This window comes from Bombyx mori, chromosome 10, assembly GCF_030269925.1.
Source record: "Bombyx mori chromosome 10, ASM3026992v2".
Classification (NCBI taxonomy): domain Eukaryota; kingdom Metazoa; phylum Arthropoda; class Insecta; order Lepidoptera; family Bombycidae; genus Bombyx; species Bombyx mori.
The window spans coordinates 17290135-17316100 of record NC_085116.1 but is presented as its reverse complement, the minus strand read 5'-3'; the positions used below and the strand labels follow the sequence as shown (position 1 = coordinate 17316100).

Genomic DNA, 25966 nt, shown 5'->3' with positions numbered 1-25966 from the left:
ATGGAATTTACCTCGTGACCTGGACCTTGAATCAATCCGAAAACACATGAAGTCAGCGTCGGAACGTTACTCGTATAAAGCTATGCGTCATGATACTCTGCCGCTGACTACTCCCCGAATCCAGATAACGCAGTAGCCAGTCACCGTCGACGCCCTAGACACCTTACGGATCCATCGGATCCAATAACTTTTGCATTAGATGCCTTCAGCTCTAAGACTAGGAGCAGGCTTACGGACCCCGGTAACCCTGCTCATCGAACTCGGCAAAGAGTTTGACGTGCAACTTAGCCCATACAACAACCTGCTGAGTTTCTCGCCGGATCTTGTCAGCGGGTCGCGATTGCGATCCAGTAGTAGATTCATTCGCGAAGCGGCTACTCTTAAGTTGTTAGTTCTTCTTTGGAGGCGCTCGGGTAGCTATTTGCAAATTCCATCCCTCCTGACTGAGCCTTTGCTCGCCCACCTGTCCTGATGAAAGTGGAAAGGACTTCGGGGCACCATTAATCCCAAATGCATAAAAAAGCATGGAATTCTCAATAAAAATCGTTACATAAAGTTTTCCATAATTTTATTGCTTCAAATCACAAGTTACAAAATTAATTCAAACTCTCGCAACGAACTTCAGACATCAATAAATTACCAGCATCCGCAGACTAACATACATTGATATACTTTTACACACATTGCAGGGGTGTCTTTGATTTCACTGCGTAATGAACTGAGTACAACTTAGGCCCACGATTGTGAAACATTTGGCAACAGACATAATTAACAAGACGGGTCTAGAAAGGCTGGGCTGAGGGAAAGATTTATACAGATAGTTAAATATAATCTGTATTTTGATAAGGTGATTTAGACGGATTAAACTTGAAATATAAGCTTTTAGTTTTTAATCTAGATCGACCGCCCGTATGGGGCAGAGCTGTGGCAGGCGTGGGGCGCTGCGGGGTTGAGACACGTACAGTAGCTTTCTTTTACGACTTGGTCAACTGTATTCTAACAATGATGCTGATGTCCGCGAGCGCACCGGCCGCGGAACTCCGGGTCCGTACGCGCCCAGGACTGCTATTGCCCCGATGTACCATTCAATATTACATTGAGTTTTAAATTACACAAAATATATTATTTTTTCTAATATTATACCTATCTTGCAAAATTTCTTTGTATCACAGACTAATGTTCATATATGAATACAATTAATCTAGCAATTACAGTTCTTTGAGTGATCAACCACAGATTGACTGAAGATAAATGTACATACTATTGTGATCTGGGAAAACATTTCGCTGAGTCATAGGGGAGTAGGGGGGCGCGGCAGCTGCCTCTACTTTTGCACGTCGTGTTGAAGCTGGGACAGTTCAGCTCAGATCAACTCGCGGGTTCGCCGCGCCGCGGGGGCGGGGGCAGCGGGGGGCGGGGGACGCATCCTAGTATGTACTTAGGAATAGGAAATACATTAATTCAGCGACTTGACTTAACGTAATGCAATTGTTCTTCAGTAGCATTTTGTGAATGAAATCGCCAGTCGCGGTTTTCAGGATGAGCTCTTTATAGAAGTTAGATAATGAAAAAAGTTAAATGTACAAATATTTAGTTACAATTAAACAGGTCAAATATATTATTATTATTACGAATATATTACGAATTAACGATTGCCTAAGATAAATAATATTTGGTCCTCGGAGCTACAGGTAATGTATTTTCACTAAATTAAATATAAATATTAGTCGAAATGTCATTTAATGTTATGATGTAGTCGTTTAATGGTTCCCGGGCGCGCAGAGTGCGGGCTCGGGCGGCAGCAGCGTGTGCGCCCGCTCGTGGTAGAGCTGCGCGGCGTACAGCGCGTGCGTGCGCAGCCAGCGCGCCAGCGCCGCCGAGTCGCACTGCACGCGCGGCCGCCGCACGCCCGCCTCGCCGCCGCGCACGCCCAGCTCCACCAGCTGCGCGCCGCCGGCCTCCACCACCGCGCACGACACCAGGTTGCTGCACAGAGCCCCCGTCACACACTCGCCGGTCTCAGATGTCCCTGCTCATTGAACCGAAATAGAAATGAATACCTGAGGTGCGTCTCCATGACGACCTGCGGCGCAGAGTGCTTGCAGGTGAAGATGCGCAGGTAGGAGTCCGAGAGCAGCGCGCGGATGTCGTGCGGCGTGTCCCGGACGATGCGGTAGGCCAGGAAGCGCTCGGAGTAGTCGTTGTTGTTGAGCGCGTACAGCAGCGCCGCGCCGTGGGCCTGCGCCCCGCAGTAGCGCGGCAGGGCGGAGCCCGCGCCCCACGCGCACCGCGGCCCGCGCACCCGCGCCGGCACCCACTTGTCCGACCTGCGACCACGACTCGGTCAACCGACGCTGCGTGACGTCCCCCGTGCCGTGTGTAGCCTAGGGGAGGGGCGGGCAGACGCACGTACTGACGTCCCCCGTGCCGTGTGTAGACTAGGGGAGGGGCGGGCGGACGCACGTACTGACGTCCCCCGTGCCGTGTGTAGCCTAGGGGAGGGGCGGGCAGACGCACGTACTGACGTCCCCCGTGCCGTGTGTAGCCTAGGGGAGGGGCGGGCAGACGCACGTACTGACGTCCCCCGTGCCGTGTGTAGACTAGGGGAGGGGCGGGCGGACGCACGTACTGACGTCCCCCGTGCCGTGTGTAGCCTAGGGGAGGGGCGGGCGGACGCACGTACTGACGTCCCCCGTGCCGTGTGTAGCCTAGGGGAGGGGCGGGCAGACGCACGTACTGACGTCCCCCGTGCCGTGTGTAGACTAGGGGAGGGGCGGGCGGACGCACGTACTGACGTCCCCCGTGCCGTGTGTAGCCTAGGGGAGGGGCGGGCAGACGCACGTACTGACGTCCCCCGTGCCGTGTGTAGACTAGGGGAGGGGCGGGCGGACGCACGTACTGACGTCCCCCGTGCCGTGTGTAGCCTAGGGGAGGGGCGGGCAGACGCACGTACTGACGTCCCCCGTGCCGTGTGTAGACTAGGGGAGGGGCGGGCGGACGCACGTACTGACGTCCCCCGTGCCGTGTGTAGCCTAGGGGAGGGGCGGGCAGACGCACGTACTGACGTCCCCCGTGCCGTGTGTAGACTAGGGGAGGGGCGGGCGGACACACGTACTGACGTCCCCCGTGCCGTGTGTAGCCTAGGGGAGGGGCGGGCGGACGCACGTACTGACGTCCCCCGTGCCGTGTGTAGACTAGGGGAGGGGCGGGCAGACGCACGTACTGACGTCCCCCGTGCCGTGTGTAGACTAGGGGAGGGGCGGGCGGACGCACGTACTGACGTCCCCCGTGCCGTGTGTAGCCTAGGGGAGGGGCGGGCAGACGCACGTACTGACGTCCCCCGTGCCGTGTGTAGACTAGGGGAGGGGCGGGCGGACGCACGTACTGACGTCCCCCGTGCCGTGTGTAGCCTAGGGGAGGGGCGGGCAGACGCACGTACTGACGTCCCCCGTGCCGTGTGTAGACTAGGGGAGGGGCGGGCGGACGCACGTACTGACGTCCCCCGTGCCGTGTGTAGCCTAGGGGAGGGGCGGGCAGACGCACGTACTGACGTCCCCCGTGCCGTGTGTAGACTAGGGGAGGGGCGGGCAGACGCACGTACCTTCGACTGGTGTCCCTGAGTGCCGAAGCCGTCTCAGCAGCGAGGTCGAGGACGCCGATGACAGGCTTGGTGACGGTCCCCACCAGCCCCTTCCCCACCCCCGTCAGGAACCCTCCCAGCCCCTCCTGCGTCGCGCCTTCGTAGCTGTGTTTCACCAGTGACGTCATACCCCCTGCAAATATATTTTAATTTTGATTATTATAGATTAAAACACGTTTTCAAAGTACAGACATAAATAACTTCTAAGATATCATTGAAAGTACAAATATGCCTGGAGCGGCGCCTGACTCGTTTAGCACAGCAAGCCAGCCAACACATGATACCTGAACATTCACTACCACCGGCACCGCGCACTGACACCATTCAACAATATTCCTAAGATATCTCACAAAATACATTATTGGGACAAGATTCTTCCTCTTCGAAAAAATCAGATTCATACATTCATCGACGTGCAATCGCGACTACAACAATGTAAATTATAATTAAAGCAAGTAGCAAGAAATCAATTGGTTTTATTATAAATGCAATAAAGCCACAGTGTCTCGCGTAGACAATGCCTTTTTCTATTTTTATCTTTATTTTGTGCATTTTATAAATAAATAAGAAACTTCATGTCTCTATCTCCATCTCTTTCTCTCGTTCAGAGTTGCACGCGCACTTTATTTTATTAAAGAGTGTTGAGTTGGGTAATCTATGTTATAGGTATAATCTGTGTCATTGCATTTTCCCTCCATTACTGCTGCAAAATTTATACAAATTGTTTGTCTCTAAAAAGTTACGTTTAATAAATTCTATAAAACTATCCAAGTTATTATTTAAATACGACAAAGTGGGTGAACAAACATATTTTGGTCCTTATCGAACCGGATTTGCAACAAACTCGAGTGTATTCAAATTGACTTGACCTCGGCAATATGAGCAAAATCACAGAACTTATCAATATTCTGGAGGAAAAAGCGGATCTGATATTAAAATGCACGACAAACATTAAAAAATGTCCGAAGACACGTATGACGAAGGGGTACGTAGAAACGAGGTTGAATACCATCGAAGATTACTGGCAAATATTTAAAGAAACACACGACACTCTTGTGAAGTCCCTCACCAAAGAAAAAAGATCGGATATATTATATTTCAAAGAAAATGTGTATAGCAATATTGAAGAGTTATATATGGATACAACATCAGATTTAAAGGATACTTTGTCCAATTTCGTACAAACTGCAGGTACCCCCACACCAATTAAACAACAAGATTTGAATATAAAATTACCCCATATACAATTACCTACGTTTACTGGACATTATGATGATTGGCCGACCTACAACGACATATTTACTTCACTTGTTCATCACAATATCACATTATCTAAAGTTCAAAAATTACATTACTTAAAGGCAAGTGTTGCTGATGAAGCGGCTTCTCTACTCAAACACATATCAGTGACTGAAAGCAATTATGAACAGGCATGGGACATTTTAAAACAGAGATATGGTAATAAGAAACTTATTGTTAATTCACTTTTAAGAAGATTGTTTCAACAACCAAAAATAAACACACCTAATGCCATTCAACTAAAAAGATTATTAGATACTACAACTGAATGCCTGAGCAGCCTACAAAACCTTAACTTACCTGTTGAGTCATGGGATTTAATTATCATCTACATAATTGTGCAAAGACTGGATCCTGAAACACATAAAGCATGGGAAGAGTATAGTTTCCATAGAAATAGTGAAGACCTACCTACTTGGCAAGAAATGAAAAACTTTCTAGATTGTAAATTTAGAACAATGGAATTAGTAACATACACACCTCAAACAAAAGAATTGAAATCTTATAAACAAAAAACATTCCAAATTTCCACAACAGAAAAGATCTGTATTAAATGTAAAGAAAATCATACCCTTTGTCATTGTGAAGAATTTATTAAACTGTTACCAGATGAACGAATTGGTTTTGTGAAGAACAAGAATTTATGCTATAATTGCTTACTACCAGGACACCCAGTTTTTAAATGTCGACTCAGAATATCATGCAGAATCTGTGGTAAGCGACACCATTCGTTACTACACAAAACAATCAATGGATTAGAGACAAACTATAAACAAGTTGAAGACACAAACATCCAACCAGGCCCTATAAAGGATAATGATGCAGACGTTGCTATACTGTCGCATATGGCGACAAAGCGGTCCACAGCATTGCTGGCTACAGCATTGATAACTGTTAAGAATAGTACAGGACATTATACAGTATTGCGCGCCTTAATAGATCAAGGGTCACAGGCTAATTTTATTAGTGAAAGAGCAGTACAACTTTTGAAAGTCAAAGGAACACCCACTAAGGGGACAATCACTGGAGTTGGATCTACACAAACGGAAGTAAATCTCGCAGTCCAGCTTGAAATATTATCTAGATACAAATGCAATTTCAAGCTCAACGTGGAAGCATATGTGATGCCTTCACGTTTAACAACATACTTACCGTCCACAACTATTGCCGACTCCACACTCACCTGGTCGCATTTGAAAGGTCTCAAGCTGGCAGATCCCACCTTTAATCAACCAGGGAGAGTTGATATGCTTCTAGGTGTAGAAGTATATGCAGCCATTCTGAAAAATGAAGTTATTCGAGGTCCTCCTGGCTCACCATGCGCACAACATACAAGTTTTGGATGGATTCTCTTTGGAAGGATACACAATGACATTGAAGAAAGGAAAATTACAGTTATGCACCACCACATGGATTTTGATGAAATTTTACACACACTATGGGAGTTAGACTGTGATAATCAAAGAAAACTTACACAAGAAGAGGAACTCTGTGAGAACATTTATTCTGAAAATGTTAGGAGAGACAATGAAGGAAGATACATTGTGAAATTACCTTTTAAATCAGATGTCATACTAAGTACAGAAGGTAATACCAGGGATATAGCACTAAGAAGATTAACACAACTAGAGAGAAGATTACAGAGAGACATGAAGTTAAAGACAGAATACACTAAAGTGATGCAAGAATATATTGAATTGAATCATATGGAAGAAGTACCAGAAGAAGAATTAGGGAAACCCTCTGTCTACCTTCCTCATCATGCAGTTGTAAAGGATACAAGTGAGACTACCAAAGTAAGAACTGTGTTCAATGCCTCCTCAATGGGATCTAATAATGTTTCCATTAATGATGAGTTACTAGTTGGCCCACAATTGCAAGAAGACATGAGATCATTGGTTATGAGATGGAGACTAAAACGAGTTTGTTTCATAGCAGATATTGAGAAAATGTATCGGCAGATATTGGTTACCAAACAGGATGCAGATTACCAACGAATCTTGTGGAGAATTGATCCAAATCTTAAAGTCAAAGATTACAGATTGCTTCGGGTAACATTTGGAACTGCTTCGGCTCCGTTCCTTGCTGTAAGAACTCTACAACAAGTTGCAGAAGATGAAGGCAAAGATTTCCCTGAAGCAACTCAAATAATTAAGGAAGACTTCTGGATGGATGACTTATTATCTGGTAACGATACAGTAAGTGAAGCCATTGAATCAGCGAGAAATGTTAGTGACATCTTGAATCGTGGCGGTTTCAAATTACAAAAATGGTCTTCTAACAGTATTGAATTTATGAAAAATATTTCACCTACAGAAAGAAGTACATTGATAAATGTGGATATGAACCTGGGAGGAACTGTTAGAACATTGGGGTTATCATGGAATATAGGAGATGATGTGCTACAGTATAATCTTAATTTGCCAGAAGTGCCACTTACCATTACTAAGAGAAGTATACTTGCTGAGATACAACGCTTATTTGATCCACTTGGTTGGATAGCACCTGCCTTGTTACCTGGAAAACTAATAATACAAAGACTATGGTTGAAAAGACTTACCTGGGATGAAGAAGTAGACTCTGAAACTAAAAGAGATTGGTTAGAGATGAGAAACAACTTAAATTATTTAAAGGAAATTAAAATACCACGCTGGTTACTTATTACTAGTGATGTCATAGAAGATGTGTCAATACATGGATTTTGTGATGCATCAACAATTGCATATGGAGCAGTTGCTTACCTGAGAGTCAAAACTTACAATAATGAATATAAAACTATGCTGATAGCAGCGAAGACTAGAGTCGCACCTGTTAAACCAGTCTCACTGCCCCGTTTGGAACTGTGCGGTGCGGTGTTATTATCAAAGCTCTTGAAACACATCAGTCGTGCTACACGGATACCAAGGAAACAAATCTTTGCTTGGACAGATTCTACCATAGTACTATCATGGCTTACTGGAGACCCGACGAGATGGCAAACATTTGTGAGAAATCGTGTAGTAACAGTGCTTGACAATATTGGAAATGCATGGTATCATGTACAGTCTCAAGACAACCCTGCAGACATAGCATCAAGAGGAATGCTTCTTTCAGATCTCAAAGAATTTAGTTTATGGTGGAACGGCCCTAAATGGCTCACCCATGAAGAAATATTGATGTCTCGCGGAGATAATATTTCTACTGACCTAGAGTTGAGAAGAACAATTATCAATACAAACATAAAAATAGACAATAATCATAATGAAGGAAATTATATACACAATCAATTTGAAAACTTTAACAACTTGATGGAACTACAAAGAACTATTGTGTACTGCAAAAAATTCTTGAATTTTAAACGAAGTAGCGATAACATTAGTACAAAGTGCTTCAGCCCACTGGAGTTAACAGAGGCTCTTGAAACATGTGTGCGGTTAGCACAACATAATGATTTTGAACATGAAATCCACGATTTGTTACAAGGGACTGGAGTAAGTAATAGAAGTGTACTGAAGAATCTCAATCCTTATCTAGACAAGAAAGGTCTTCTCAGAGTAGGCGGTCGATTACGAAATGCGGAAATGGAAAATGACGCTAAATATCCTATGATCATAAGTCATAAGAACCCCATTGCAACATTGATAGTTAGTGATGCACACTTGAAGACACTTCATGGAGGACTCCAACTCACAATGAATTTTGTTAGATCAAGATTCTGGATCATAAGAGTAAAATCATTAATATCAGCTACAATACATAAATGTTTAATATGTGCAAAGCAGAAGGCTAAGGTCCGACACCAACTCATGGGAGACTTACCTGCAGCACGAGTAACACCCACTCGTCCATTCCTACACTCAGGAGTAGATTTTGCAGGCCCACTACAGATTCTGGTTTCCAGAGGAAGAGGCATGAAATGCACTAAGGGATACATATGTATATTTATATGCATGTCAACTAAAGCAATCCACTTGGAACTGGTTGGAGATTTAAGCACCGAGTCATTTTTAGGATGTTTTAGAAGATTTGTTGCCAGAAGAGGTCGATGCTCCCACATTTGGAGTGATCAAGGTACAAACTTTGTAGGAGCCAGTAAAGAATTAGCAAAAATGTGGCAAGAAGCAAAATTAAGTATACCTGAAGATTTAATAAACATTTTAGCTGAAGATGGAACCCATTGGCACTTTAACCCACCTTATAGCCCGAATTTTGGAGGTTTATGGGAAGCTGGGGTGAAATCTATAAAATATCACTTAAGAAGAATTCTTGATAGAACACTTACCTTTGAAGAGATGTCCACCACACTGTGCCAGATTGAAGCCTGCTTAAACTCGCGGCCACTATGTCCAATAGATCATAATGATATTGACAATTTAAATGTCCTTACTCCTGGACACTTTCTCATTGGAGAAGCTCCAATCAATGTACCTGAACCAGATCTTAGCCAGGTGAATGTAAACAGACTGTCTAGATGGCAACATACTCAGAGGATACTTCAAAACTTTTGGCATAAATGGAAGACGGAATATCTCACACGTTTACAACAAAGACCTAAATGGTTAACTATAAAGGAGGAGTTTAAAATTGGAGAAGTGGTTCTGATTAAGGAAGATCACCTTCCTCCAGGCAAATGGGCCTTAGGTCGCATAGTTGATAAATATCCTGGCTCTGATAACATCTGTAGAGTTTACAGCTTAAAATGTTGTGGTAAATTGATTAAGAGATCCATTAGTAGACTGTGTAAATTGCCAATTAATGAATAACTTTCATTAAACTTAAAATTTGGTTACTTTATAAACTTTATTGTTTTGTTTTTTACTTAATTAAACTTAAGTAAATCTATAAATATATTTAATACAAATAGTTAACATTTAATTGGCAATAATGGTTAAAGGATTGGTCAAGAAGGATGTTTAAAAAATATATATTTATTCATGTAAAGTTAATGATACATTAAGAATGACCTAATGTTCATAAAATTCACCTATTTATTATAGGTTGTTTTGTACTCTCTGATTTGTATTTTGAAATCTGATTTATGTTTGATATTGTAAATTCTAGTAATTTGTTTGGTTAAACTCTTGGAGCTTATCAGAATGAAAATTTACAATTTTGCTATTGTTTACTGTATGTTTCCCAAAAACTTCGTTTTTGGGGGGGCGGTATGTTGAGTTGGGTAATCTATGTTATAGGTATAATCTGTGTCATTGCATTTTCCCTCCATTACTGCTGCAAAATTTATACAAATTGTTTGTCTCTAAAAAGTTACGTTTAATAAATTCTATAAAACTATCCAAGTTATTATTTAAATACGACAAAGTGGGTGAACAAACAAAGAGGTAGAAGTTGCGCCCGTACCGAGTATGCCGAGCCCGAGTCCCCTGAGTCCGGCGGCGAGGTGATGTCCATGGGCAGCACTGCGGATCCGGCGCCGCGTCTCCTCGTGCGCCTCGTCCCACACCACGCGCTCCAGCCCGTCGCCCAGGGATTCTGGACGCAAATGTTTATTTTAAAATCTGTTTTAAAGATTTGTGAGTGTTTGTGGTAGTTGAGGTTGATTTTGCGACTATCTAGAGTCGGCACGTTTGTCGTCGAATAGCTGAGGACCGCACAGAGAGACAGTAAGCAAGAGTACCCGACACTTTGGCGGCGGAGTTTGAGATCCCGTGCGTGACGTTCTTGAGGAGGGCGCCCACGTTCCCCTCCAGCAGCAGGCCCGTCACGCCCTCCGACACGTCCGCCACGAAGCCCAGGGGGTTGCCCAAGAAGTCCACAGACCCTAATATCTTGGCGGCTTGCCATTTTAATTCCTGTAGGGAGACGAGTAAAATGAATTTGTGCTGCGCAATATGTGATCGCCCTCGCCTCCAGCTACTACCCTCTGCGCGTGTAGCATGCGACTGTGTTTTTTTTTATTGCTCTTGTAGGCAGACGAGCATGCGGCCCACCTGATCTTGAGTGGTTACCGTCGCTCATGGACTTCAACAATGCCAGGGGCAGAGCCAAGCCGCTGCCTACCGCTTAATACTCTCCACAAGCCTCGTTTGAAGAAGGACATGTCATAGCGCTCGGGAAACACCGTGGAGGGGAGCTCATTCCATAGCCGGATGGTACGTGGCAAAAAAGATCTCTGTAAACGCACTGTGGATGACCGCAGTGGCTCCAGGTAGTATGGATGAACTCGACTCCGGTGGCGGGCGGTGCGATGGTAAAAACGAGATGCCAGTATCATCCCGAATTTTTTTATTTTATTGCTTAGGTAGGTAGACGAGCTCACAGCCCACCTGGTGTTAAGTGGTTACTGGAGCCCATAGACATCTACAACGTAAATGCGCCACTCACCTTGAGATATCAGTTCTAAGGTCTCAGTATAGTTACAACGGCTGCACCACCCTTCAAACCGAAACGCATTACTGCTACACGGCAGAAATAAGCAGGATGGTGGTACCTACCTACCTACTAAATTATTATATTTTAAATTTAATTCCTCAGAGCACTTCCCATGGAACATACGGTACAAAAAAATACAGAGGGAACCGAAGTCCCTCCGCAGACCCGATCCGTGAGAATGGGATTATCGACAATACTACTAATAAGAAGAGTGACTCACGTCTTTAAAATGAGCCAGCATTTGCCTGCCGAGGTAGGACGCGGTTTCGAACACGTGCACTCGTTCGAAGGGCTCCAGCTCCACGGCCGCGTCCTCGAACTTGATGAGGGTGAGGCCCAGCCGCCGCTTCAGCGAGCCCAGCGAACTGTCCAGCTTGTTCGCCGTGCACATCGACAGCCGGATCTGTGCCAACCGCGCCATCACCTCACGCTCTCGTCTGCACTTACTCAACATTATACTACAGTGTGCGTGGTGTCGCCCTGGGTGACCGTAAAGGTAGCCCTACATAAACATCATTTAATTAACAATGGACTGGTACTTAGGGACCATCGCGAATTGTGTCTGTGCACTCGTAGCGTGAGCTCTTGAGGTGCTTTGGTCGTGGAATGAAAGCGTGTTATAGAGTACTGTGTTTCTGTGTGTATGTGTTAGGGGTAGCTGCCCCTGGTCGCGCGGGTGCGTCGGTGCGAGACCTGGCTGGGTATAATCTTGAGTAGGCCGAAGTAGTATCTGGTGGCGGAGAGCGCGGTGAGGCTGTGCAGCATGCGGCGCGTCTCGTAGTCCGCCTCGTCCACCTGCTCCTGCGCGCTGTCCTCGTCCTCCTCGCGCCACCACGACCACAGCACCAGGATCAACCTGCCGCACAACGGAATAGCGGGTCACTGCACACTCGCGACCCCACCGCCAGGGTCACCAGTCTGCGGGACCGATCACAATAAAATATGTCTAATGATTTTTGCGGTGCATAACAATTAATTTAAAACAGATTAATGCTTGAGGCGACCGTCCCGCCGCGCACCTAGCCACAGAGACGGTAAGTGTTCATTCACAGCAGCTACGTTAAGATATTAAACATCGCTATTTCCGACCTCACGAGCGTCAGCCTCATCCAGCGGAGATCTGATTTCGAATATAAATATATATTGAGGATTTGTAGCGCACTGTGCAGAGCGTCTGGGTGCGGGAGAGTACACTCTCGGAGCGAACATAGAGTCCCAGGGGGGGACACTCAGGGGACCAGAGGGGGACGGACAGGTTTACCTACTCAAACTTAATTAATTAATCATTCAAAATGTAAGAATAAACTAATAATAGAAATTTGTAAGAAAACATTTTGAACGTGAAGTTAATCATTTAAACATACCTTTCCTCCAATCTGACCGCCAGAGGTTTGAGCGCGACAACCAAGTGCCTGAAGAAGTACGCGTTGTATTTGTCGGAGGGAGATCGCTGGAGTTCCACCGACGCATGGAGGGCTGGGGCGTTGGCGCCGCTGCGGTCCGGGAGGCAGTACAGCAGCACAGGGCTTGGGGTGCCCAGTAACTAAAAAAAATAAAAATAAAAATAGTGACCGCATTTTTGTGAGCCGCGTGTAAGATTGTCAACTAATAACTGCCGCTAGCTACAGCAGAATTAGTATTATTATTTAATAAAGTAACGCTGGAGGTGCACCTGGTTGTCCCACTGCATGTCCTGCAGGGTGAGCGCCAGGCTGGCGGCGGAGGGCGTGAGGCAGGCCCGCGCCCGCAGCGACACCGCGTGCGCCGCCACCAGCTCCTCGCCGCCCCCCACCAGCGACACCGACACGCCCCCCGCCGACACCCACACCTCCCACTCGCGGCCCCCGCCGCCCCCGCCGCGCTCTCCGTCGCCCTCCACCCAGCCCGAGTCCTGGACGTAATATATAACCCAATATGGATTGTCAGGTTCGATTAAATTATAATTCTGGTTGGATCAGTAGAATAAAGAGATCCAAAAGCAGATATAATTACGGGCGCCTGTTGGTCGCGTATCTGTATGAGTCGCGTGGGTCCGTCGGCCTGCAGCGTGAGGAGCAGCTTGCCGCTGCCGGGCCGCAGGGTGTGCCAGCTGACCTGCTGCTCCGGCCGCACGCTCGCCCCCGCCATCCCCAGCACCACGCGACTGCCTGTGACAACATGATTCGAATCTCATTCCCGGAGATCGGCTCGGTAAGAAGTGGCCCTTGCTGCCAGTCGATCCACTCGTAACAATGTAATATATATACACTTGCTATTTAAAGAGGTAATGGTTAAATGTGTAAGATGCTAGGGAGGTGCGGACGGACCTGGCGCGAGCCCCATGAGCGAGGGCGGGTCGGGCTGCACGCACAGGTTGCGGTGCGCACAGCACAGACGCGCCGCACGCAGCTGCCACGCCTGCGTGCTGGCCCGCCGCGCGTCCGCCCGCCGCAGCACCAGCGCCGCCGCGCGCCCCGGCCGCGGAGCCGCGTCCTCGATGTCCAGCACCTGCACCCGCCACGCATCACTCACTTTAACTAATTATTATTCATTTCGACAAACATATAAGTTACTTGAATAATTGTAGCGGCAATTATCGTAGAATGTAAGAAATCTGGCAATAGCTCGAATCTTACTAACGGCTTATTCTAAAAAGATATAAATATAATATAGCAAACCATAGCGTGAGGCGAGAGTGGCGCATCTTCTGAGAGCTGAGAGTCGGTGGGCTGGGGAGGGGAGCTGCCCTCGTGGATCAGCTGGTCGTTGGGTCCGCGTCTCCACAGCTGTGACCTGGATACAACGGTCTGTTATGTGCACCAGTCCCCACAATTACTGACTCGACCTGATGGCACTCGGCTACTTTATCTGAGTCAGGGCTAATATTTCATTGTACTAACTACCATCTCCGCTTCTCCCGCTCTTCACCGTGCGCCGTGCCCGCTAAACACTAGATGGACCGTGAGCTTGCCATCCACATTAAAAATAATTATAATTAGTTTTATCTGACCTGTCCCCATATCGTTTTCTTCCAAGCTGAACTCGTGTGGAGCCGAGTGGAACTTCCAGCACCAGCACGTTGTCATCGGCGTCGGCCGGCGGAGCCTGCTTCCCGGTATTAGATGGGTTGGAGTCTCTGTTAATGACATATTAATACTAATCCACCTCTGCCACTATTCTTGAGACTATAGCTAAAATATAGGGCGTTAGGAAAAATCGACTCGCGCGTCATCTGGTGTCTGCTGACGGTACTATGGGACAAACTTTCACGTCCGTAGCCAACAAATGCACAAATGTCTTCGATCAACAATAGTAACTAGATAAAGGGATACGTACAAAATTAAAGCAAAAACTGTCCGCGTGAATTTATACTTATATAGCTACATTCGTTTACTAACAAACGGAGAAAAAAGTTTTGAAACACTTTTACGTTCAAACTAATAACAACTATGGCACCTAGTAATAAAGTCACAAATCTCCAAAACATTATCTAATACTTACGATCATTCGTCACATAAAACGAGCAAAGCAATAAATTACTCCTGTCACTTACAAATAAAAAGACATATTTTAAACAACTTTTAATGTTAAATCAATCTTAAAAGCAACAAATAAAGTAACTTTTCCCTTAATTGCTCTGAGAACTAACATCGTTTTGCTTTATTTATTTTTGCTTCTTGAAATGCCGATTTCTATTTACTACAGGAGGTAAGGGAGTCGCGCTTAACACTAAAATAATTTATTAATGAATTAAAGTAAAAGTTTAGTTGTTTACTTTTTATGTTTTGGAAATGTATGTGTGTTAGTATCTATACATAACTTATTATTTTATTAGCGTTACGTTTTTGTGTAATATATATTTTTAAGTTTTCGCGACCAGTGCACATAATAAAACAACGTTTAAACGGTTTCAAGCGTGGTATTTTTATTACAATGTTTCGGCCACGTTTCAGTAGCCGTGAGCACGGAAGGCAAAGATGTCCAATGTCAATAAGCGGAGATCTTAGCTGGCTTATAAAAGTCATCTCTTGTTTCTATGGCGACAATCGAGATCCATTCTGCACACGTGATTGCTAGGAAAGCTAAAATAAAAATGGAAAGCTAAGTATCTAATGAGAGTCCAACAAACAGACACAAAAGCAGCATTAACCAATTTTAACCAACTAATTTTGAAGTGCTGCTAACAAATTTTAAAAAATTATTACAACACAAATCTACTCCATGCATTTACTGTTCTGTTAAACAAAAGTTTGTCCATGTGTTGGCCGAGCCTTGGCCAACATTTGTAGCGGTGGTTAAAAATCGGTAATTTTGTTCAAAATTTAATATTATTTATAAGTTTAAAGCTTACAATATAGTTTATACTTCATGTACTAAAATAACTAAAATAAGAGCTCACATTTCAAGTGCGCTGTTATTTGACGAGACGGATTTTATGCACCGACCCGAAATCTAGTTACTATTGTTGATCGAAGACAAATGTTGAAGTGAATGGACAAGTACTGAAGATGCATACAAAGATCACTCCAACTTCGAGATTTCCTCCGTCCAAACAAGAGGGTGCTGTGAACGTTATATTACCTGGCGGTCGCCTGGAAGACGACGTAGATGAAGTTCTGATAGAGCAGCGTGTGCGTGGCCGGCAGCACGTCCAGCGGCAGGTGTCGGGGCGGCCCGCCCGGCGCCCGCAGCGCCAGCACGCGCGCGCCCTCCGCCGCCGGCAGCGCGCACACCTCGCGCCCGTGCGCACGCACCGCGCTCTCCTCCGCGCACCCCACCTGCGCGCGCGCCCGCCGCCCAATGTACAGTTTGACAAATAAACGGATTAAATCTATTATAAAAAAAAAATGATCATGAATATCCATAGCTCCAGTTGGTCCGGTAGTCGAAATACCAAATCATCTGCAGATCACACTTTGCAATCACACCTCCACCCCCCGCACCCGAGGGGGTCGTTAGTACCTGGTGGTATATGATGGAGACAGGCGAGTAGTTGTCGATGCGCAGCGGGGGCGGCGCACACTCCGCGTCCGTGAGCACCACGAACAGCGTCGCGCCCTGCAGCACCACCTCCACCCGCACTAGCTGGTACGAACCGTCCGGCTCCCTGCACACAAACCCTTACAATATTTGATCTGAGTTAGTCACGACTATCGGGAAAGCAATGCAAGGGGGAGCTCGATCCAGATATTTTTTAATCTTGGTTTGGCGGCTTGCACCACCATCTAACGTTGTGCTGGGCTTGGACGTTGTGCGCGTTTATATCAGCAGTTGGTCTTTTTGGCAAAGTTTTCTAGGTTACGGGACGTGTATGGAGAGTTATATAGTTATGGAGGATGATACCTCATACCTTGAATACCCCGGCTACGTATTGGAGCACAACTTCCTGCGTAAAGCCGGGGTGTGCGTATTCGTCCGGGCTGATGTCTGTTGTCGCCGTCTTCGGGGCCTCGAACAACGGGACCTGTCCCTCTTGTGGCTGCGCGTGGACCACGGGGGCCATAGCCGAATCTACGCGTGCCTGTACAGGTCCCACAGCAGTGATGCAGGTTCAGCTCTGTTTGAGCATGTGCAAGAGGGGACTAACCGCGTGCTTGAGCAGTACCTATCTGCGGAGGTGGTGGTTCTTGGAGATTTTAATGCTCACCACCAAGAGTGGTTGGGGTCCAGAACCACTGACCTCCCGGGTCGGACTGCTTACGATTTCGCCTTGGCCTACGGCTTCTCCCAGCTGGTGACACAGCCCACCCGTGTCCCAGATATCGAGGGGCATGAGCCTTCTTTGTTGGACCTTCTGCTGACCACAGATCCGGCCGGATACAGTGTGGTGGTCGACGCTCCGCTTGGATCGTCTGATCACTGCCTTATTCGTGCTGCCGTACCACTCTCTCGTCCTGATCGTCGAACGACGACCAGGTATCGAAGAGTTTGGCGGTATATGTCAGCAGATTGGGATGGATTGCGTGAATTTTACGCATCCTACCCATGGGGGCGGTTCTGCTTTTCCTCTGCTGATCCTGACGTCTGTGCGGACCGTCTTAAAGACGTGGTGCTCCAGGGGATGGAATTGTTTATTCCCTCCTCTGAAGTGCCCGTTGGGGGTCGCAGCAGACCCTGGTATAACAATGCCAGCAGGGATGCTGCACACCTCAAGCGGTCCGCATACGTGGCATGGGACAATGCCAGGAGACGTCGGGATCCTAACATCTCAGGGGAAAGGCGGAAATATAACGCCGCTTCCAGGTCCTACAAGAAGGTAATTGCCAAGGCGAAGTCGGAGCACGTCGCTAGAGTTGGCGAGCGATTGAAGAGCTATCCCTCCGGGAGCCGTGCTTTTTGGTCGCTCGCCAAAGCTGCAGAAGGAAACTTCTGCAGGTCTAGTCTCCCACCACTGCGCAAGTTCGATGACAGTCTGGCCCACAGCGCGAAAGAGAAGGCTGACCTTCTGGTCAAACTCTTCGCCTCGAACTCGACTGTGGACGACGGGGGTGCCACACCACCGAACATCCCCCGGTGTGATAGCTCCCTGCCAGATATCTGCTTCACACAGTGTGCAGTCAGGCGGGAGCTCCGACTCCTGGACGTCCATAAGTCGAGTGGGCCAGACGGCATCCCCGCAGTGGTTTTGAAAACGTGCGCCCCTGAGCTGACACCTGCGCTAACGCGTTTGTATCGCCTCTCTTATTGCACTAACAGGGTTCCGTCTTCATGGAAGACCGCCCACGTCCACCCTATCCCCAAGAAGGGTGACCGGTCGGACCCATCGAGCTACAGGCCTATCGCGATAACTTCCTTGCTTTCCAAGGTGATGGAGCGAATTATAAATACACAACTCCTAAGGTATCTTGAAGATCGCCAGCTGATCAGTGACCGACAGTACGGTTTCCGTCACGGTCGCTCAGCTGGCGATCTTCTTGTATACCTTACTCACAGGTGGGCTGAAGCCTTGGAAAGCAAGGGCGAGGCTCTTGCTGTGAGCCTTGATATCGCGAAGGCCTTCGACAGGGTCTGGCATAGGGCACTTCTATCGAAGTTACCATCTTACGGAATCCCCGAGGGTCTCTGCAAGTGGATCGCTAGCTTTTTGGATGGGCGGAGCATCACGGTCGTTGTAGACGGTGACTGCTCTGATACCATGACCATTAACGCTGGCGTTCCACAAGGTTCGGTGCTCTCTCCCACGCTTTTCATCCTGTATATCAATGACATGCTGTCTATTGATGGCATGCATTGCTATGCAGATGATAGCACGGGGGATGCGCGATATATCGGCCATCAGAGTCTCTCTCGGAGCGTGGTGCAAGAGAGACGATCAAAACTTGTGTCTGAAGTGGAGAACTCTCTGGGGCGAGTCTCCGAATGGGGTGAATTGAACTTGGTTCAATTCAACCCGATAAAGACACAAGTTTGCGCGTTCACTGCGAAGAAGGACCCCTTTGTCATGGCGCCGCAATTCCAAGGAGTATCCCTGCAACCTTCCGAGAGTATCGGGATACTTGGGGTCGACATTTCGAGCGATGTCCAGTTTCGGAGTCATTTGGAAGGCAAAGCCAAGTTGGCGTCCAAAATGCTGGGAGTCCTCAACAGAGCGAAGCGGTACTTCACGCCTGGACAAAGACTTTTGCTTTATAAAGCACAAGTCCGGCCTCGCATGGAGTACTGCTCCCATCTCTGGGCCGGGGCTCCCAAATACCAGCTTCTTCCATTTGACTCCATACAGAGGAGGGCCGTTCGGATTGTCGATAATCCCATTCTCTCGGATCGTTTGGAGCCTCTGGGTCTGCGGAGGGACTTCGGTTCCCTCTGTATTTTGTACCGTATGTTCCATGGGGAGTGCTCTGAGGAATTGTTCGAGATGATACCAGCATCTCGTTTTTACCATCGCACCGCCCGCCACCGGAGTAGAGTTCATCCATACTACCTGGAGCCACTGCGGTCATCCACAGTGCGTTTCCAGAGATCTTTTTTGCCACGTACCATCCGGCTATGGAATGAGCTCCCCTCCACGGTGTTTCCCGAGCGCTATGACATGTCCTTCTTCAAACGAGGCTTATGGAGAGTATTAAGCGGTAGGCAGCGGCTTGGCTCTGCCCCTGGCATTGCTGAAGTCCATGGGCGACGGTAACCACTCACCATCAGGTGGGCCGTATGCCCGTCTGCCTACAAAGGCAATAAAAAAAAAAAAAAAAAAAAAAAAAGTTAACCTGCAAGCGGCGTGCAGGGTGCGAGGGGAGTCGATCCGGAAGGGCGAGCACCAGGCGGCCGCGGGCGGCACCCTCACGCACAGCGAGTGCTCCCGCTCCCAGCGCGCCCACTGCCACGGCAGGAAGCAGCCCGCCACCGCCGTCACCTGCGCGGCGGCCGCGCCCGGGTCGTTCTGTCGTCACATTGTGTTTACACTGTTTTGATGTCGCGATCAACAATTTGACCAAAATGTTACTGTACAAAATTGGCGTATTCTTTTATTAGTACATGTTTTATGTACAGGTTTTTTTTTTTTTTTCTTTTTTTTTTATATATAAATAAATAAATAAATATTTACTAACAATCACGCCACGTTAACTGGTCCCGTGATAAGTTCGTAAAGAACTTGTGTTACAGGTACCAGATAACGGAAATAAATGTAAGATTTTTATTATACACATACATATATTTAATAGACATCCATAACCCTGGAAAAGACATTTATATTTATCATACAAATATCTTCCCTTGGCGGGATTCGAACCCGCGACCCCCTTGTGTAGTGACCATGTCACTTACCACTACACCAGACGGCCGTTAAAGGTCAAGGCTTTTTGGACGTCACTCGAGGGTCAAGGTTTGAAACCTGAATATATTGTACTGTGGGCTGGCGAGCACGCACCAGGGTGGTGGCGGCGCAGGCCTGCGCGAACTGCAGCGTGCGCGTGGTGTTGTTGTGCAGCTGGTAGCGCGGCGCCAGCGTGACGATGTTGGTGCGGCGGTAGCGGCCGCGGCCCGCGCGCACGGACACGCCCACCGCGTACACCCGCTCCCCGCCCCCGCCCTCGCCCTCCCCGCGCACCTCCAGCCGCTTCACGCTCACGCCGGGGCCCAGCCCGAACGGTGAGCACCACTGTGTAATGCGTCACTTCAAAATTAGTACTGAATGGATTTACCGAATAATCATTTCATTTATTTACGTATCAATCTTCCCGATGTTAGTAAGGCTCTGTAACATTTGGTTCCTCAACTAAATCACCCTTAATAATCATTCCATGTCAAGCAGCAGCTTTGATGCCCCTGGCATTGTCATTAACTAGGAGAGCCGGTGGTCAAATTAGATTATTTACAAAATGGAATCCATTCAATATTTTAAATAGTTCCAATATATATTTTAAGATTTAAATGGCCTCACCTCCGGATTCCCAGGGAGTCCACGACCCAGCCTCGCACAGAGCGTGGGCCTGGCATCAGGCTCGGCAAAGGAGAAGAGCAGAGGCGCCACGACCCGCGCCAACTCGTGCTCCGCGAACTGTCCTGCCGCGTCTGCCGCACTGCCCTCAGCGCGGTACACGAGCGGCAGACCGGTGCGGTTCACCAGCCAGTACGCGGCCGACACAGACACCTGCGGGCGCGGCACACCACTACTCCTGAGCTCACACACAGCACAGTCGGACGCACTGGACTAGATACTTCCATTAGGTAAGGAGAGTTAGGAAGCGATAGTGGTCAGTGTCACGCGGCAGAGCATTCATTCTATGATGATTCCAATTGTGTGCTTAGTACCGGAAAGTCTCCCATGCTAAAGTTCAGCTTGTTATACCATTACAGCAAGCGACAATCCCTGACGCGCGCCTCGCACCGCGACCCCTTACACACGCTAAGCAGTAACCACAAGAGTTGAGCCAAAAGCTCGTCTGCTGTAGAGGCGACCATTACACTTTCTGGTAATGCTCATCGTCGATAAGAAGCGAACAGTCGACGCACTTACTTTCATCCCATCAGTCTTCTTGACGGTGACCCGAGCGTTAAGGTAGAGTCGCCGAGAACGGGTGTCCCTGAGCTTGATCTTGGCGCTGAAGGAGGCCGGTGTTCCCGCGGCACCCCCGGCACCCCCCGGACCCCCCACCACGACGGAAGTGGACCAACCGAACCCTTCCAGTTTGATGCTCAGTTCTACGCCTTCTTCAACGTTGACCTAGATATTGATTGGAACATATTATACAATGTTTTCTTGTTTATGGAAATTCTGTTGGCGTCATAAAAAAATACATGTGGGGTCTTTAAGCACGGTCAAGGCATATTGTACACTTATATAATTTAAAGGCATGTTTAAGGCGTCATCTATAAACGTAGGCACCTGTCGTTAAGATTCACACATTGAAGGTTCACCTGATGAAATGGCTTGGTGTCTCCGGGCGCGACGGAGCCGTGCACGACGAGGCCCGCTTTGTTAACAGACCGATACTGCAGCTCCAGAGGCAGCAGGTTCTCCAGGCGCAGCGCTGGGACCAGGGTCAGCGTGTGGCCCGCGATGGGAGGGCCGCGGTCCGGTGGGAACCGCTCCCGTATCATCACACAGCAAAACCTGAATCATTATAGAATAGAACCTAAGCATATTTGAGTCGACTATTATCAAAGCCGGCAATGTGACTTTTGGACAATTATTGGTAAATCAGAAAAACGAATTATTGACTTTGTATTCCATTGGCAGTCACAAAACTCTTCTGAACGACATCTTAGATAAATAACAGGTTAAGTATTAACCTTTATTTAATGCAGGTTTTGAACTGTATTCTTTGAAGGAGACGATTATATTCAAATCAATCTGTATTGACATATCCATAACATTTTTTTGTCCAAATGCACAGATTGCCACCTTTGATAATAGACGACTCATTTAATACTCAAGCCGTGCCACTATTATCTTATTTTTAGTCGTTATACAAATTAATAGTTAAACAGTTGTTGATTGTGTTATTCTTTACTTTATAAATAAAGTTAAAACATTATTTTTTTCTCCTATCTACGCCGAAAGTTCGGTTTTCGTCCCGCTATACAGGGAAGAAAGTGTAACTTTTCCTCCCTGGGTACTGACAAGTGCGCATGCGCGTTAGTGTCTACGTCTGCTCTCACGCACCTAAAATTCTCCGCCATTGTTGTGCTCGGGTAATTTGCAATATTGGGTTTAGTGTAAAAGTGAAATAAAAACAAAAGGCAATAAAATTTAATAGTGAAGTATTAAACAAAGATGAGTTCATCAGACAGTTCTTATTTAATTAGTAGTAGTTTATTTAAAAATTAAAAAACAGTTAAATTGTTTTTTTATGAGTAGGGAGGGCTCCGCTCCCCTACCCCCGCCAGGGCTTTTCCCCGGGACCCCACCGGGGCTTCGCCCCTGGTCCGCCGCTCGATACTCCACGAACTTTCGGCCTGGTAGGAGAAAAAATAGTATGTGCTCCGCGGGAAAAAAGTTGGACATTTCTTCCCACGTGTTTGTCAATTTTTGCAATTTCACACGCGCTTGGTGCACAATTTACTATTACACAAATATTATTTAAAAGTATCACTGGTATAAAATACTTTTGATTTCCATTTCTTAAAGTTTATGTTTTTTTGAATAACATGTGTTTGATGAAGTTTACTGCAAAGCTCACCTGTAGACGTGATCGGGCGGCGCGGTGCAGGAGTAGTGCAATAAGGGCTTGGAAGGCGAGGCGTCCTTCCAGTGTATGGCGGTGGGAGAGTAGGGGTGCGCGGGCGTCGGGGCGGGGGGCAGGGGACGCGTCCACAGTGCGCCCCCCTCCGCCTCCAACGGCGCCGCCCACGAGTCCCCCGGCGACACCCGGGCGCTGCGCACGCCACCCCCCACCCACTGCGCTACACACGCAACACACAAATGGACTTTATAGTTTAAATATATATATGTATGACGTCTTGCGGTGGCGATCGTGTCATGTGACCGCGTACACGCGAATTGTCACTTTAATCGTAATCACGAATAATTACTATTAATATTTGTTATAATACCTATATGTAATTTATAAAATTATGTATGTATATACATACAAGATTCAACTGTAAAATTGTACTAACTTACATATCTAAATAATTATTTTTAAAATATTACCAAATATTCGAACAACCTCCTACATTGTCAACTGTTCAGAGCACACACCAAAGCAAACATGTTTCTGAATTATTAATTCGTATTGTTAGTTCGCGTGGCGGCGGACACGGCGTCAAATCCATTACGAAGTCACTCCAAGCGTTGCATAACAAAATCACCCGATGATGATTCGGTCGTCAAACGTAACGTGCGGGGAGGTTGCAAGTTAATGTTTCTACATGTGGCACGCGGCCATCCTCCACCTGAGCTCTGTCATACTACTAACGTGCGATCGTATTAGTCAAATAAATATTAATTTTTAGTTAACTTGTCGAAGGTCTATACTTTATAAATTCTAGTGAATACCAGTGGCTGTGATAACAAAGTGGGGGTCTGTAATCAGCGGGAAAGTTTCATTTACAATAGGACTGCAGATAAGAGACAGATGAGTGATGCGAGGCGTGAGTACCGCGAGCTGAGAGCGCGGGGCGCAGGGCGAGGGGCGGCGCGCGGGGGGGCGCGCGGGGGGGCGCGCGGGGGGGCAGGCGGGGCCGCTGCAGCGCCGCGCACCACGCCCGCACCGCGCCCGCAGTGTCGCCCTCCTCTGCACCACGCGTCACTACTTACTGGACCGTGCTGAGCCTCGGGCGCTCATCTCGGTTACTCAAACATACCCACTTACTAACGGTTGACCTAAGTTGACGTTGACGGTAAATTCCCACATTTAACATTTACTTTTTCGATTATTCGAATCATTTGTGCATTGGTAGGACGACGTCGCGGGCACCGAGCTCACTGCGCAGTAAGTGTATATGGACAATTAGCTTGAATTTTGAGCTAAATATCCCTATCCTTTTTTAATATATAGATGGATAGATAGATATAATAAATATTTAAATTGTAATTATTTACGATGTCTACTGTGTCTCTAAATATATAAATAAAATGGATCCTATATATTTATTTAATAAAAAATAGGTAAACAATTACCAGTGGAGGGCGCGTGGTCCATCCTGACTTCGACTGGGTGAGGCAGTTTGTTCACCAGCTGCAGCGCCGAGCGCACCGTCACCAGCTTCCTGGCTGATCCTTCTAACGACACTTCGAACACGATGCGAGCCTCTGCGCCGGTTTTCTGAAAGAGTGGTTGCACTTCAGGTGGGAGGAAGGCAGAACGGCTCGCCAGGGACATGGTGGTAGGCGATGTAGTACAGGGGCCGCAACGGAATGTTTCTGATACAAGACGAGCGAGAGTATCGTTTGTAGGCACCGTGGTGCAGTGCGGTACCGTGTGCGTGAGGGTCCGGAAGTACAGGCCGACGCGGTCCACGCAGACGGGGTCGGGGGGGTCCCAGCCGTCCAGCCGCAGCAGCACGGTCCAGCGGTGCAGCGCCGCCACGGGCCGCCGCCGCGCCCGCCGCCCGCCGAACGAGAACGGCTCCGTGTGCTGCGCCCGCACCAACATCCACGTGTCGTCCGGCCCGCACCCGTCGCCGCGGCCCGTGGGCCTCATCCTGCCGAGCACGCCACGCAATATTTAGCACAACTATGATATGGCTATGACAAGAAGAGATCTGCAGCAGTGCGGAGGTGTCGCGTGACTCACTCGTCCACGGTGGTCAGCAGCGTCGTGAACCACAGCTTGTGACCGGTGTGGTTCCGTAGAGCGTAGGGCACGAACGGTGACCGTCGCCTGTGGCCGGCCGGGCTGCTTTTCGGTGACTGCTCCGTCGCTCCGGACTGCGTACGACAGACAACATACAGAAACCGTTCATTCTGACATTCGATGCGACTAGCTGAGACGGAGCGCAGTACCTGTGCGTGCGGCGCGTAGTAGTCGGCGGTCCAGTTGGCCCGTACGAGCATCAACAGCTCGACCAGCGCTGACGTCACGTTCAAGTTGAGCGTCTCCGCTGACGTCACGTGCACCTGGGCCCGGGACAGGGACAGTTCGCTCGTCAAACTCGTCTCCCATCGACTCTCGAACCTGAAGAGAAACCAGAGAGCTTTGACTGACACAGAATGAGAATTATTAGCCTACTACTGCCTACCTAATTATTATTCCCGCAACAGTCAAATAATTGCATCCTCTGAGGATCGCAATATTCTTAATCGCGTTAAAATGTCATGAAGAAAAATCAGAGATATTAGTAGAATTGATAAGGTCCTGACCTCCAAGGTTCGACCATGGGCTCCCAACTGGACAGCGTCCGGTTGTAGTAGTCCACAGCGAGTCCGGCGGCGAGCCTGCCCCCTCCCGCGCCCCCCCGCACCGGGCTGGCCGGGCTCGACACCAGCACCGGGTCCTCCAGCGAGCCGGGCGCCTTGCGGAGATCCTGCACGAGTACAACCGACACTCAGCGACTTGTTTGTGACGACAGCAATGAAACGTTAGTGTAACGCAACGAGGCTGTGGTGTCCCAGCCGACTCGAGCCGCACTGCGCTGCGGTGCGCTTAGAGCACTGACTACATCATTTGTCCCAAAAGTTACCTACGGTCCATCTAGGCCCAGAACTAAACTAAACTAATTAATTAAAGTGTGCGCTTCAGTTGTGTCTATATATTCATACATATAATAAGTGTGCCCCGGGCGCGGCTCGATGCG

General features: G+C 47.8%; 1 protein-coding gene across 1 annotated transcript in view; it reads right to left on the bottom strand.

The window, feature by feature from the left end:
• Positions 1-551: 551 nt before the first annotated feature.
• Positions 552-25966, bottom strand: part of LOC101735537 (intermembrane lipid transfer protein VPS13D) — a 51371-nt gene continuing 25956 nt past the window's right edge. Inside the window, exons 47-72 of the mRNA XM_038013239.2 lie at positions 25533-25696; positions 25176-25347; positions 24967-25100; positions 24649-24874; positions 24351-24495; positions 22909-23131; positions 21644-21839; positions 21243-21449; positions 20667-20876; positions 20154-20384; positions 19492-19664; positions 16250-16394; positions 15869-16065; positions 14298-14423; positions 13966-14080; positions 13615-13795; positions 13301-13455; positions 12981-13199; positions 12673-12851; positions 12002-12164; positions 11529-11711; positions 10554-10728; positions 10277-10408; positions 3602-3773; positions 2061-2327; positions 552-1986 (exon numbers count right to left, since the gene is read on the bottom strand). Coding sequence (XP_037869167.1) covers positions 1761-1986; positions 2061-2327; positions 3602-3773; positions 10277-10408; positions 10554-10728; positions 11529-11711; positions 12002-12164; positions 12673-12851; positions 12981-13199; positions 13301-13455; positions 13615-13795; positions 13966-14080; positions 14298-14423; positions 15869-16065; positions 16250-16394; positions 19492-19664; positions 20154-20384; positions 20667-20876; positions 21243-21449; positions 21644-21839; positions 22909-23131; positions 24351-24495; positions 24649-24874; positions 24967-25100; positions 25176-25347; positions 25533-25696 — 4716 coding nt within the window. The 3' untranslated portion in view covers positions 552-1760. The remainder of the gene's footprint in view (positions 1987-2060; positions 2328-3601; positions 3774-10276; positions 10409-10553; positions 10729-11528; positions 11712-12001; positions 12165-12672; positions 12852-12980; positions 13200-13300; positions 13456-13614; positions 13796-13965; positions 14081-14297; positions 14424-15868; positions 16066-16249; positions 16395-19491; positions 19665-20153; positions 20385-20666; positions 20877-21242; positions 21450-21643; positions 21840-22908; positions 23132-24350; positions 24496-24648; positions 24875-24966; positions 25101-25175; positions 25348-25532; positions 25697-25966) is intronic.